The sequence below is a fragment of the Rhinolophus sinicus genome, linkage group LG01 (assembly GCF_036562045.2).
Source record: "Rhinolophus sinicus isolate RSC01 linkage group LG01, ASM3656204v1, whole genome shotgun sequence".
Lineage (NCBI taxonomy): Eukaryota > Metazoa > Chordata > Mammalia > Chiroptera > Rhinolophidae > Rhinolophus > Rhinolophus sinicus.
In genome coordinates, this window is record NC_133751.1 from 27844669 (window position 1) to 27859085 (window position 14417).

Here is a 14417-nt window from a genome sequence, read left to right on the forward strand (position 1 = left end):
GCTCGCGGGAGGCCAACACCGCCGCGGCGGGCGGAGCAGCGCGGCCGCTTCAAAGCGCACCCCGCCTCAGGCAGATGTTTATTATGAAATCTAGGGAAGCTCGTCAACTGGGAGACCCGCAAGGCCTGAGCGCGGAATACGTCTTTAGTCCTGGTCAATGATCTTTGAAAGCTAAAAGATAAATATGAACAAATCACCCAGGTCTACGCGGAGGACAGCTTTGAGAGCAAGCTCAACCCAGGAAACGGACGGGTGGGGGCGGGGGGAGCACGGATGGAGGACGTAAGGCTTTTTCGAGGGGTTGGGGGTTTCCTCTACGCGTCCTCCTGCCCAAAGAGGGCCCCAGGGGGCACTCAGAACACACTCGATCTTCGTAGAGGGTGTGCCCCATGCTAAGAGCCCGCCGGGGAAGGGAAGGTCCTATCCCGGGCCTGGCCAGGGCCGAGTCTCCCCGGTCTCTACCTACCCGCAAAGACGAGCTTTACTAGTGGGACTTTTTTTCCGAGAGGGGGGGCCAAGAGAAGGAGAGAGAGACGGGCTCTTAGGTGTTCTGAGGACAGCTAAGACCCGGCTTTTCCTAAACACGGTCCTGGCTTCTGCCTTTTCCTAATTTTAACCCACGAAGAAACTGCGACAGCCCAAGAGCTAAAGTGGGGTAAGAGGTGGGGGATCCGCGCTTCCTAACGCTTCTGCCCCACTCCGCAGCTCTTGCCCTACTCACAAAGCAGAATCGCCTGCTCGATTCTGGGGAGGGTCGGCGACCTGGGATCCAGTGTGTCTTATGCCACAATTAACCAAAGTGGATTTTGCGCCGCGTGATCCCGATTTCCTTCCTCCCCAAAGTGTCCCCCAGATAAACTTCAAGGATGAAAGCGCAGCAAAATGAAGAACGAGAGTCCACCTTGGGGAGGGGAGGGGGTTTCTAGTCTGTTATGTTACATATTATCTGTTCTTTTACTGACTTGGTGTAAAATCAATCTGGTTTCTATGCTGGGTGGATAAGGGCGGGGATGGGGATTCGTTCAGCGTTACCGAGAGCCACAGAGCCACCATTCTCACCGCCCCTTGATTGCCGCATGTAGGAGCAAAGGCAAGCGCTTTCCAAGTTGGTATAATCGAAAGACAGATATACGTACATTCATCAAAAAGGAAGAAGGAAAGACTCTCCCAGATAGTTTAATAGTAACAGGAACAAAGATGACGCGAACCCCATCAAATGAAACGATACTATTTTCATTCAATTGATCGCAAAGTGTCTTCAATTAATAACTTGGCACTTATTTAAAAGGTTTAACAGAGGTGAAACCGAAACATTTTGTACCAACACGTCATGAAATAACAGCATTTTCTTTTGTTTAAAATAACTTAATACACTAGAAAAAATATGGCAAATATAAATAATTTGTTTTCATGGAGAACAAATAGTTACAAAGCTCAACCGCATACCAAAGTTCAGTTAAAAGAGCTTTTCCTCTTTCTTGTAAATTGGAAGGGGGAAAAGAAAACTAAGGAGGCTTTCTAGAGAATTGGGATACAGATTCTTTAGTCCAGGGTACCCCAGTTTAAACAGCTACATGAATTGAAACAAAACAAAACAAAAAATTACTTGAATATACACTTTTGTGAGATAAAACGCAAATGTTGAAAGTCAACCATCAGTTCACACATTATAGCCAAAATAAACTTTGTTCGTGTGTATCAACATATTTTACACAAACCTAGTGTCTGTATCTAGCTGGGTGTTTAAGGTGAGTGTGACAGGATAGAGAGGGGGAAATAAAGCATGGTCCTCAAATAGGACTTCAGGTAACCAGCAAGAGGGAATACAAGAAAAGGCGGAGGGGCAGTGGGGAAGGGAGGGGACTATCACTGAGCGTGCCTACTATGTGTCAGGCACCGTGTGAGGCGCCGTACCTTCATTATTTCATTTGGTCTTCTTGTTTTCCTTTTCCTTTCCCCATTTTCTGCCCGCCTCCGTTTTCTTGGGACAGAGTGTAAAAATTTTCCCTTCGACTTTTTTCTTTTGTCCCCCAAGATCAAAGACGGGGCAAAAAAAAAAATACATATATATATATATATATATATATATATATATATATATATATGTATGTATACCTATATATATCAATTTCCAGACGCGTTTGGTATTGTTTTTCGTACTGAAGATGAAAATGAAGTAAGTGCATGTGAGTAAAGTGGGGAGTGGAGTGGGGAGACACCGTCAATGGAATACAAGTAACATGCAAACCGGAATTTACTGTCAGCAGTCTGGACAGTTCTGCCATAATTATTTCTCAGAGAAATCACTGTCTGTGGTATCATTTTTTCTGTTAATATCATTTTTTCCTGTCCTTATTTTTATACTGTCTTCCCTCTTCTTGCTCTTCCATTCGTGGTGGTTTTTAACTCAAAGCATCTGATTCAACGTAAAAGGAGGCCCGCCTCTCTTATCAAATTTCTCGTATTAAAGTGAACTTCGCAGAAAAATGGTCAGTTTCAAAACCTGTGAACTTCCCAGCTGCGCACTTTTTTCATCTTAATTCTTTAAATAAGTATATCCCTTCCTTCTGTTTTGCCTTCTTAGCCCATTGGGAAAAAACATACACTTTAAGTTGGTAACTCCCCAACCCCCCATTCTCTCGAGATTTGTCCAGGTTATTTTTCCATATTTTTAAATGTATAAAATAATTTTTAAAATTTTTTTGTTCCTTGGTTCTCTCTCCCATTTCAGCTTCTGCCAAATAGCAGTAAGAAATAAGTTCCTTTTTTTGTTTATCTTTTCTACTTTTTTTTTTGCTCATTTTTTATTAACAGGATTTTTATTTCTGCGCAACAGTCCATCGATGCAGCTTTGCCATCAGCCACACTCCGCTGTCCCAGCACTCCCTTGTCCAATCTCTCTCCAGACTTCCCCAAACCCGCCCCTACAAAGCTGAATTCTAGGCCCCTGGGTAGGTGAATGGTCAGGAGCCACCGAGTTGGTGCGCCAGGTGGGATCCCGGGTCCCGCGCAGAGTCCCGCCCTCCGAGTCCGGGATGCGGATGTGGGCAAGGGGCGATCAGCCAGGCAAAAACAGGCTTGGCTCCAGAGGTCCAGAAGGGGTAACGGAGAAGCAGCGGGGCGCGGAGGGGGTGCAGGCTGCGCACCGCACTGGAGGCGCAACGTTGGGGCTAGCGTTGGTGTCACAGACCCAGGGCAGCCGCGTGCTTTTTGGCTTTCAGTCTGAGATCTGCGATGCTTGAGTTCTTGCTGGTGGTCTTGGCTGCGGCAGCGGCAGCCACCACCGAGGCAGCGGAGGCTGAGTCCGCGGCCAGCGTGGCCAGCGGCAGTCCGAAGGGCGGCGCCGGGAACATCATATAGGGCGCGTGCGCGGCCAGGTGCGGATGCAGGTGGTGGTGCGCGTGCGCAACGGCGCTGTCCAGCTGCAGCTGCGCCTGAACCTGAAAGGACAAGGGCGTCACGTTGCAATGACTATCCTAGGGTGACAACAGAATAGAAACAGAGCATTAACGGCGTCCAGCTTGGCTCAGGGAAAGGCTGGGGCGGGGGGCGGGTAAGGGGCATTTGGCTGACCTCCTCAGCCTGTTACTGAATCTGAGGCGCCACAGGGATATGCCAGTGCCCCTGAGTCTCTGCAACTCGCTCAGCGCAGCTTATCTCTCCCTGGGCCCAGGGGACACACGACTGCTGGAATGTGGCCGCCCCCTCGGAGCTGGGCCCATCGGAGGGCAACATTGCTATTGTGCTAAAACATCACCCTCCTCAGAATAACAATGGTGTATTGGAAAGATGGGGTGAGGGCCGTTACCCTCCTCTCTTGATGCTGCCAAACACCTTTTAACTGCGCTACTAAAGCACTGATGTACCAACAAGCAAATCACAAAACTTTGTATGTCACTTAGGGAAATGACTGCATCTTCATCACAATTTGCACAATTGTTAGTACTGCTAATCTTTACTGCTATAGGAATTACCTGGGGATCTTGTTTAAATGCAGATTCTGATTCAGAAGGTCTACGTGGGGGCCTGAGATTCTGAACTTCCAACAATCTCCCTGATGCTGCTGCTGATGGAGACCTGCACATCACCCTCTGAGTAGTAAGGGTCTCCTTTTAAGCACCCCCCTTTCCCCAGTCATTCTTTCTAGATTTGAAAGCCTAGCATCAAGATACCAGAGTCCTGTGGTGCCAAAAAAGCTAAGATCTCCCTAACGCTAACCCTCAATACATGGGCCCACTCATGTGTCTCCCCAGTCCAGGGCACTGTCAACGGAGAGCTAATTCATGACTTCACAGTCCTACCAAGCAGGGATCCTGGCTGAGGATGAGGTAGGTCAGGCACTGTTTGGGAAAGGGTTATGCCCTTAAGTATGGAGAGTGGGGAGTTCAGAGCACTGGGACTTCCCAGGATTAAATCACTGCTGCAGGCTGTCCTTTTAAAATGTAGTCTTAAAGGTTTCTTTATGGCAAAGAAATGCTTTGCAGAGGCAGGGCATCCCTTCGAAGACCAAGGCAAGGCTTCCTCTCTACTAGAGATAAAGCTTTGTTTGCAGAGACAGCTTTAAAAAATCAAGTCTGAGTTGGGAGTACTTTTATTTATTTGCAACGACAGTTAACATGACTAAGAGGTAGAAAATACCTAGAAAAATATTTAAGAGAGTTGCCTTAGAAACACATTAGGACTAACCTCTGTATTGGATCTGACAAAAACTTAATCAAAAGGCTTTTCCTTCCTCTCCCCAACCTCAATCTTTAGTGCATTTTTAAAGGACTGGTTGCTGCCCCCAAGGCCTCTGTGCGTTTCTCATGAGGACAGAAAGGAATAGACATGTAGGCCCCTGACACTCTATAGGTTTTTAACGGTGAGTAGACTCATTATATCATCTCAAAATTGATTCTCCAACTGCAGTGGACACCAACATTGGAATACCCCTTCAGAGAGAAGGGGTGTTCAACAGTTCAAGCAAACATCTAGGTCTTTTTACAGTTAAAAATAGGTTGAAACAGGGTTGTACTTGCCTGCTGAAATGGCATCCTTAAAGCACCTACGTTGACATAGGGTGCAACTCTACAAGCTTCAAACTGGCTGGCAGCCCCTATGAGGACACCTGTAAAAAATGAGGGAGCAAAACCCAATAATATGAGGTTAATATTTCTAGCATTGTTTTCCAGGGTTCCAAATGGTACCAAGATAAAACTAATTCCTTTGGAAATGGACTGTTATCTTCCTAAACTGCTGCCATAATTAAAATAAATGCAATTTACTCCCAAGCTTTAGGACTCTCATTAACTGCCTTCAGAGCAGATTTTTAAAATGAGGACCCTGGTTTTCTTTGAGAAGATTTTTCTGACTTTGTAATAACAAGATTCCCCATTCTCTTTTTACTTAGAATATCAAATGTTCTTTGTCTGAGAAGCATACCTTTATGGAGTTGATTTTCTTGTTTTCTACATTTAGCTCTTCGATTTTGGAACCAAACCTACAAATTGGAAGGAAAAAATACCTAGATGTTATGACTGAAAAATTTTAAAAATTACCAGAGTACAATGAAAAAAGGGCATGGATTGCAAGATGTAGCAAGCAATCTTTGAAATATATTGAACAATCTCAATTTCCAAAATTAAAAATGTAAATGAATGACAAAAATAGATAGATTTCATAGACTTTTGCAAGATAAATTGTTTCCTGATAAATTACTATTAATCCTGGTTTCATCTTTCCATGTTACAGAGTTCCCAAGGCCTAAAACTCTCTCGCTGGTACCTGATACCAAAGTGATAATGGGTTTAGATGTTTCCCCAGTAAGACCTGAGAAGAATGTGCTCATTAATAGCCTGTAATATTAATTAGCTTCATCTTCAAGAAAAACCAAACACCAAAGCAAATAGTGACTCTTTTTTTCCTGGGGGTGGGGGGAAGGGGGATAAGAGTGGGGGAAGAGGCAATTAGTGTCATAAAAGCCTCACTACAAAGAAGTTTAGAATTTCTCTGTTCCTCTGTGTAGCAGAGTATAACACAGTAGCAGAATAATTGTGCTATTATCATGATAATCTAATTTGCTCTATAGAAAAAGCTGAAGTTAGGATAGTAGAGAAGCATCTGGAAAATAACTCAAAAATTTTTTAAAGTACGAAAAAATAAAAACCAGCAATCAAGTTCACTTCTTATGAGAAAAAAATAACAACATTCTGTGAAAGGGGGGTGGGGTATGAATCAAGTAACTCATGGATATTATTGTCTCCCAGATATTACCTTCCTAAATAATCTTGCCAACTTTTAGAAGCAGTATGGCAGATTTTTAAAAATTCAAATAAAGCTTGCTTTTATAGTCTAATAATACAGCATTATGTTCCAATAAGACAGCATATTGACTGATTCACAAATTAATGTTTAAAAAAACATGAAAGTGAAATATTGCTTCTGAGATTTGTCTTGTTTTTAAAAGCAAGTGTCATAGTCAATGTAAATCTTCAAAAATTCCCCTGCCATTTAGTGTAATAGAAGGGTAGATTTCATGCCAGGGTGGCATCCTTTGTGTAACTCACATGGCCTGAGGCTTCTTGCCTCTTTTTTCCCCTAGTAGAGTTGGAACTGAGATACTAATGCTCATAACTGTAATAATTATCACCATGTCTTTAAGGGGTTGCTGAGCCTCTAGAGAGCTCAGTACACAGAGCAAAGCAGAAGAGGCTTAAAAAGGAAGGCTCCACTGTTGGTACTGTGATGACCAAGGCAGCTTATTATTACTTTTCCCCTTTAACTCGACTGCTCTGTTTTTGTCCTGATCCTATTACAAGATGCAGAGAAGCCCCATAAGAATTGTATAGTTCGCTGCAGATGGTGGTCTCTGCGCCCAGAGACCCGGGGAGTATCTGTTACAGTGATACTTTGTAACAGCTGCAGATGTTCAGGCCTAAAACTGCTCCATGTGTTCAAACAAATAATGACCATCATTTTCTCCTATTTTATTATTTGAGCGGAAATACAATCTGAAACATTTAAATTTGTCCTCCATAAACCTAGGATATGGATGCATGTATGTATATAAATTTTCACCTCAACTGCCCCCAAAACCTACTTTTGCCATTCCATTCACCCTCACAGCCATTAGTAAAGAAAATCTACTCCAATCCTAATTTTATACGGTATGGCACGTGCTGGGGGTACACATGCCAATATTAAGATAGGTATGTTGTTTTAAAATCAAATTTCTGTAGGTTCACATTCTTAAGTGAGGGAACAAAGAGTGACCAAAATGCATTTATTTCTCCGCTGTTTCACACACAGTTTGAGATCGACCGCTAATGGCAGACTGTAAATTTCTGCATTTAACAGTTGCTAATTTTCTTTATAGTCTGTACATCTATAAACCTAATTGGTATATCCGCTTGGCAAACCTAGAGCCCGGAGCAGACCCTCAAGGAAACCCAACTCCAGCGAACAAAATATTCGTTGTAACTTTTAAGGCATCCAGAAGATAAAACGTTTTCTGTGGGACTTTTTTTTAAGGCTTATAAAAGTAGGCCCATTAGGATTAAACCACATTAAAGGCACCGGGAGGCGAGGGGGGTGTGGTTTATAGAAACTCTGGGAGCAAGCCCAGCACAGCTTTCTTCTGCTGAGAACATATGTTGGGATAGGGAAAAAGGGGTGGGGGGAGTTACAAGACTAAGATCTACTTTGGAAAAAAAAACCTCTGGTAAAGACATCCCTTTCCTTCTCACCTCACTCCAGGCACTGGAACCCGCACCCTTGCTGTCTGCCCCCTGGTCTGCCTCTCTAACCCCAGGCGTGCCCCTCCTCCCTCCCTGGGCCCAGCCTCCACCTCCTCACAGCCAGGTACCTGCACTCGGGCCTCGGACAGCCCCAGCCGTTGGCTCAGTTCTTCGCGCATAAAGGCGTCCGGGTAGTGGGTCTCATCAAAAAGCCTCTCCAGCTCATTGAGTTGTTCCAGGGTGAAATTGGTCCGACTTCGCCTCTGCTTGATTTTGGTCTGGCCTTCGTCCTCCATCCCTTTCGCATCCTCTTTGCGATCCTTCAGCTCCGGGGACACTGGAGGGGGCACCACGAACAGGGCCACACGTATGTCCACACGCGCACACAGCAACACACACACACACACACACACACACACACACACACACACAAATAAAAACAACACAGCAAATTCCATTACCAGGTTTGTCTCAAGAAGAGTGGAAGATCCTGCCCCTTCCCGGAGTTCTTGTCCAGTTCCTCACCCCGCCAGGAGGAAGAGGACCCTGGAGACGCGCAAAGATCAACTCTGGGTGGCCCACCCACGGGCCAGATGGGCATTCACCCACCCAACCCCTCCGCAACTGTGGCTTCAGCTCACCTCCTCACTGTCCACCCCACAGTCCCCTGCACTCCCCCGCGAACACCAAATCCAATCCACTCACCCTCTCGCACACTCACTCTCTTCCACGCACTGCACAGAAATCAAAAGCTCCGCGCCCCGCCCGTCACCCAACGCGATCCAGGCTGAAGGGCGCGGCGAGGCCATGCACAGGTCTCTCACACCCTCCGTTCCCAGAGTGCTAGGCCTTACTCTGGCCTCCGCTAGCTCTCTGTCTCTCTCAAACTTGTGGTTTAATTTGGTAACAATTGGGCCAAAGGGGCGCAGTGAGAGAAAAAGACCCGTGTGCTGCGCGGTACTCGGAGCCGTATCCCCTGGCGCTCGGTGCTGACCCAGGGCTCCGGCTAAACCCAGCGCAACACGCACGGGCCGCCAAGCAGTTCCCGTCCCCCTTGCCGGACCCCAGTCGCCTGGGCAGAGACGTCCACGCCATGTTGGCGATCTGGAGGGCTCGCCGCCCACGCCCGGCCAGAGGCCAGAGGCGGAAAACTAGCCTCCGGTGGCTCGCGGAACCGACCGCTGCCTCGGTTCTCTCCTTCCCTCTTCCCATTGGAAAGGCCGATTCGACCCTAAACGCTTAAACCCACAGAGATCAACAGGTTCAAGCGGAACATTCGCGATCCTCGGTTTCTATTGGTTACTCAAAGCCTTTTCATGCATCCACCAGCTCGGATGTTTAATAAAATATGCATTTTTTTCCTGCTCTGGGTTTGCACACATCCGTTGCTACTTTCCTGTTCTTCCTTCTCCTCCCTTTAAAAACAGGAGCTCTGCAAGTGCAAGTGCGAGCATAGAGACACCCGAGGGATATGGATATATATATATATATATATATATATATATATATATATATATATATATATATATATATTTTAAGCCAAGGGGCAGTGATCAGAAGATACAGTATCAACATAGGTTGCCCTCTGGAACCTTCATCCTCTGCTCCTGAGTCAGAGATTTGGGCTTTTAAGGTGTCAAAGCTGAGTTTAGATAGTCCAGGGAGGCTGTTTGCAGTTTTTCCCAGCCCAGGTTCCCGATCAGCATGGGTGTTAAAAATAATTTCCGGAAGCGCCGGCCTGCAGAGAAATTAATACTTGCCCTGAGCTTGGAAATCAACAGTCTCAGGACTGCGTCTGCCTGGGGTTTAGACCCTATCCTGAGCGCGGCGTACTCAGCGCCCGGAGCTGCTGCTTCCCGCCCTGGAGGCTGCAATGGGCCGACAGACAATTACGCCAACACTTTCCAAATTTAGGAGGACGTGGTGAGGGGTCTGCGGGAAGAAGAGCCTTTAGATCTCAGCCCAACCTAGCATTCTTAGTATGGTGATCTTAAGTGTTGCCGGCCTGTCTAGTTCTCAGAGTTCGTTTTGTGGACATGTGTCCTTCCTCCGGGAAGGAAGTGGATAACATTATAGCAAACATTCGGAACCAAGTTAATAGGAAAACATTTCCACTGATAGTGTAATGAAATTTGAACATGAAAACACACACTTCAGATTCTGCCAAAAGGGTGAGAAGGCTTTGTCTATTTTGTGTCATCGACAATGGATGCCTCTCAAACTTTTGGGGCTTCAAAGAGAAAAATGTCCACATCCCCAGTTGATTAATAGACTTAATATAATCTTTATTTCGCCCCCAAATTTCCACTTATTGGCCTAAACAGGAACAGACCGTGTTATAAACAACTTAATTGCTTGCTTAAATATGTGATTCTACGCATGTCACATATTTTCTTAATTGGAAAAATATGGCAGCACACCAGTTACTGCAGGGACCAAGTGCCAAATTAATTTTATTGTTGTACTCCTTTGAATTGGTATAGGACGCTCCACCATTTAGATAAAGCCGTTTCCTAACACTTTGCTGGCACTAAAGGATTTTCCCCCCACACAAAATCAGAGTACTGGATGATGCGAAGCACTAACAGAATTGTGTAAATATTGAAAAACAAACCACAAAAAAAGGAGCTTAAGTAGTCACCCAAGACAAACAACATAGCCTGAACCTTAGCCTGCCTTGGCCTCATTCTACATTCGTAGCTCAAAGAGAATGGGAAGCTTTGGCCCCCAAGCTCTAGAGATCCAGGTTCTTCGCGGAGTTCGAGTGGTTCTCAGCAGCGGCCCGAAACCTGGGGGGTACCCGAGGGTGGAATCTCATTCTCTCTCTCTCCTAGGAAAAGGATTCCCGCAAACTCGGAGCTAGATGCTACCCGTAATCCCGCCGCCTGGCCCAACTGCTGCCAGCACCCCCACCCGCACCGGGCCCCACGAACTTCTCCATCCGCCCGCGGGCCGTCTGGGCTGCGGCCCCGTCCTCCGCCTGGTGAAAATGCGTCTCAGTGGAATGGGAATAGCGGGAGCATCTGAGAAGGGCGCGCGCAAACCCCATACGCCCCCCCCTCCCCACACACACTCGGACCCCACCCACGACCGTGCACACCACCCGACGCCCACCCCTCCATCATCACTCCAGCTTCCCAACTGGGATCCAAGGGCCCTTTCCGCGTCCCGCCCCCCAACCCGCTGGGCCTCGGGGTCCTCTCCCGCCTAAGAGGAGTCGGGAAGGCGGGAAGGGGAACCGCGGCTGGGGGTCAGGCCGTTACCCTCGGTGAGCCGCGGGCTGCCGGGCTCCCTGCTCCTCTCCGCGGCGCCCATGTCCAGCTCCCGGACGGGAGAGCGCCCTCCTCCAGCGCCTCCGCCCGCTCCTCCTCCTCCTGCGCCTCCTCCGCCGCCTCCGCCTCCGCCTCCGCCTCCTCCGCCGCCGCCTCCGCCGGCCGCCCGGACTGCCGGGCTGCTGCGGTCGTCGCGGCCCGGCTCCGCGCAGCCGGGCGGCTCCTTGGCCCCGCGCAGCGGCCCGCTCTCCAGCACCTCCCGGTAGGTGATCGCCTCCTTCTTCTCCTTCACTTTCTGGTCAAAAGACTTGGAGACGAACGCCGTAAGTTCTTCCATCGCCGCGGATGCCCGGCAGCCCCGCTCTCAACGTCTCCCAGCCGAGCCCCGCTCTTTTTTTCCTTCTTCTTTTTTTACTGCTCCAGCCCCCCCAATAATAACACATCAATGGGGCAGGGGGTGGGGGAGGAGAGGGGGGAAGAGGAGGAGGAAAAAGAAGAAAAAGAAGAGAAGAAAGAAGAAAGAGAAGTAGAAGGAGAAAAAGAAGTAAGAAGAGGAGGAGGAGGAAGGAGGAAGGAGGAGGAGGAAGAGGAAGGGGGCGGGGGCCGGCGGAGGGAAATGGGAACTGATGCTTCCCTGCCCGGGCGCGCTGGTTCAATGTTAAGATCTTTGACAATTCTTCCTGCGGAGAGTTCAGATCTGATAGCAACGCTGCGCTTGAAGTCTCACTATTTATACTTCGCAAAGGCGGCCCCTTGTTCTGAGTAAATTACCTCCCTTCGCAACTCCGAGGGAGCCCCTTCCAGGGAAGCACCCGCGCAACTACCTGGGGGTGGGGGTGGGGGTGAGGGAGTGGGGGTTGGGGGGAGACAGAGAGAGGGAGAGAGAGAGAGGGAGAGAAAGGGAAGAGAGAGAGGGAGAGAGAGAGAGGGAGAGAGAGATTGAGATTGATTAAGGCTGGAGTCCAAGCATGCTGGGGCTGGAGTGGGAGGGCAGTGAAGGGGGACGGGAGGGGGCGGGAAGAAGAGGCAGGTCCCAGGCCGTCCGGGTTTCAGATAGCCTCGGCCGCCTGCGCTCTTGGCCATCAATCCAGGATTGACAAGAATCCCTAATTAATTTAATTAGGCGTGGATTTTGCGTTGGTGTCAAGACTTAGTTAAACACTGGGGAGCTGGACCTACTCCGCCAGGGCGTGGCCAAGAGGAAACTGACAAGTGCAGGGCTCCTGGAGTCAGTCGGGTATCCCGGCTCCGCGTCAGGGAGCCGGGCAACTGCTCGGCCCCGCGTTGCTGCCTGGTATCCCTATCCTGCGTCAGGCGGCCCGCGCCCCAGACCCCAGTTCCATATCCCGAGCCGGTATTCTAAGTCTACATCCCCGCTCCTCATCCCCCACCTCACCTACACCTCGCAGCTCGGCATCCTGGCTTCACAGCCCTACCCAGAGTCAGGGTCCTCTACAGCTCCTTTTAGAGGCTTCCCGGCCCGCAGCCAGAGCTGAGGCTGGGTCTTCACCAATCTCCTCGCCTTGGGGAGTTTGTGATTCACCCCATTACTTGCGTCCTGGAGCCCAAGCCGATTCCTCTGTGGACAAACCCTCTCGAAGGGGCCGGTCGATTTTACACATTTTCCGAGCAGCTGTTCCCTGACAGATTCCATTTTAAAATGTTTCTTAGCGCCAGGTCAAAGACTGCTAGACTTCGTCCCCTTTTTGAGGTCTCAGGACCCTCAGCCTAATCTCCCCTGTAACTAACTCCCTGTATCCGGAACCCTCCCAAAATGAACTACAGGAGTTCTTCTTTAGCATCCTTGGAAACATTCTAATTGATTTTCTGATTTTGAAAAGCAAGTCATTATCCCTCTTGACTTTGAAAACAAATCGACAGTTAAGTTTGTGCCCCATCTAATTTTATTTATTGTGGACTATTCAAAAATAGATGCTTTCCGGGAGATAGGATTCTCTCTCTCTCTCTCTCTCTCTCTCTCTCTCTCTCTCTCTCTCTCTCGACTATTTTAATCGAAACAGTTATATGGAAGGAACGTCTACATTTCTGCATCATTTGTATTGTTCAGGACAGAGCTTGCTGTGAGAAACGTGGCCACATATGTATCTCACATAAAAATATTTGCATACAGAAAGTTATATTTATTTCAGTGTGTAAACAAATATACCTCTTCAAGTGTAGCTTTAGGGAGGTTTTTAAGTAGTCTGAATGTTAATGAAGGATTTTTGATGTTAAGGTAACTTGTTTACTTTCTTGGACCTAATACTCTTAGTAAAAATAAAAGCAAATTACAGAACTTTGATATGTATATCTTCCGCCCATTGGTTAAGACATCAGCACAAAGTTAACAGATAATTTGAGAAGTTCCATCAAAGCAACCTGAAAGTTTTGTGAAAAGAACACAATTAAAACAATCTATTAGTGTTTCTAGAATATATGTAAATAGAGGCTATAAATAACTTTGTCATACTACACTACTCAGATTAAAATGTTCACGTTTGGCGGAATTAAGATGGAAACCACACTTCTTAAAACATTACTTTGCCTTTTCTTGAATTCTGAAGTTATCTTTTGGTCTTAAAAGATTTCATTTATAGCTACTTTTAGGAGCAATAATTAAGATCTTTACGTTCCAGTGCAAAAGCTTTTAGATATTAATGAATTATATGAGTGCTTGTTTTTATTTTATTAAGCTACAAAAGAGACTCAAATAGTCACACTTTCCAAAGTTACATGAATTTAGAAACATGATTTTACATTTAGTCTAGGGTTACTATTTGTAACCACTTTAATTCTGATATCATCAGAGGGAAATAACCATAAAACTTTAATCCTTTATGAAAATCCGTTTTTAAGGTTATTTAACAGAATGACCAGAAAGAGCTCTCAAACTGAGGTGTTAAATACTATTCACAAACTGCTCCACTATAAGTGGTAAGGAAAATAACTTCTAGAAGTGGTAAGGGATCAAGAGACTCACTAGTTACTTTTCTTTTGCCCTTTCAAGCACATGAGTTTTAAGTCTGATCTCAAATTCCATCTACTGAGCTTGGGGGGAAAGATGACCACTTTAAAGGTAATCAGGGAAGGCTCAGACACAATCGTCGCGATTTATACCAAATAGATTTTCCCTTAGGTTTTCCTGGCATATTGGCTCTTTGTATATTTAGCAATAGTGGTGTTGATATCAGATGGAGTTAAATCTGCAGTGTCTGACCACGATTCCACTGGCCTAAGGCAAGTTTAGTTTAAAACAAAAACAAAAACCCAAGGTTTTGAAATCACATGCTAATAAATACTCATAAAGTTCTAATGATGCTGTTTCATTAAATAGTAAATATTTTCTGAATACAGGACATTTCAAAATGCAGTTTTGGTTAACAAATTTGATAGTAAAGCTCAGTTGACAGCTTACAGACAGACATACAAG

General features: G+C 46.7%; 2 protein-coding genes across 4 annotated transcripts in view; one reads left to right on the plus strand and one right to left on the minus strand.

The window, feature by feature from the left end:
* Window positions 1–1160: 1160 nt before the first annotated feature.
* Window positions 1161–11868, minus strand: SHOX2 (SHOX homeobox 2). Of its 3 annotated transcripts, XM_074326974.1 has the most exons (6): window positions 10979–11868; window positions 10330–10407; window positions 7844–8052; window positions 5422–5479; window positions 5019–5107; window positions 1161–3476 (listed from the first exon to the last, which is right to left on the minus strand). In XM_074326974.1, exons 1-6 carry the CDS (start codon window positions 11322–11324, stop codon window positions 3183–3185), a joined length of 1074 nt encoding a protein of 357 aa, XP_074183075.1. In that variant the 5' UTR covers window positions 11325–11868; the 3' UTR covers window positions 1161–3182. The 3 variants fall into 3 exon arrangements, with proteins under 3 accessions (XP_074183075.1, XP_019587591.2, XP_074183070.1); XM_019732032.2 differs by lacking the exon at window positions 10330–10407 and having other exon boundaries at window positions 10979–11850; XM_074326969.1 differs by lacking the exon at window positions 10330–10407 and having other exon boundaries at window positions 1161–3440; window positions 10979–11847.
* The window catches only part of RSRC1 (arginine and serine rich coiled-coil 1), a 371018-nt gene continuing 367742 nt past the window's right edge, over window positions 11142–14417 (plus strand). Inside the window, 1 exon segment of the mRNA XM_019732033.2 lies at window positions 11142–11249. The gene's annotated coding sequence lies outside the window, so the exon portion shown is untranslated.

Bases quoted from the DNA above. Each gene is read 5' to 3' on its own strand.
- SHOX2 (XM_074326974.1), bottom strand. From the start codon at position 11,324: ATGGAAGAACTTACGGCGTTCGTCTCCAAGTCTTTTGACCAGAAAGTG. The intron at 5,480-7,843 runs GTACCTGGCTGT...TCCAATTTGTAG, and splicing joins TGTCCGAGGCCCGAGTGCAG to GTTTGGTTCCAAAATCGAAG. The intron at 5,108-5,421 runs GTATGCTTCTCA...CATTTTTTACAG, and splicing joins AGAAAATCAACTCCATAAAG to GTGTCCTCATAGGGGCTGCC.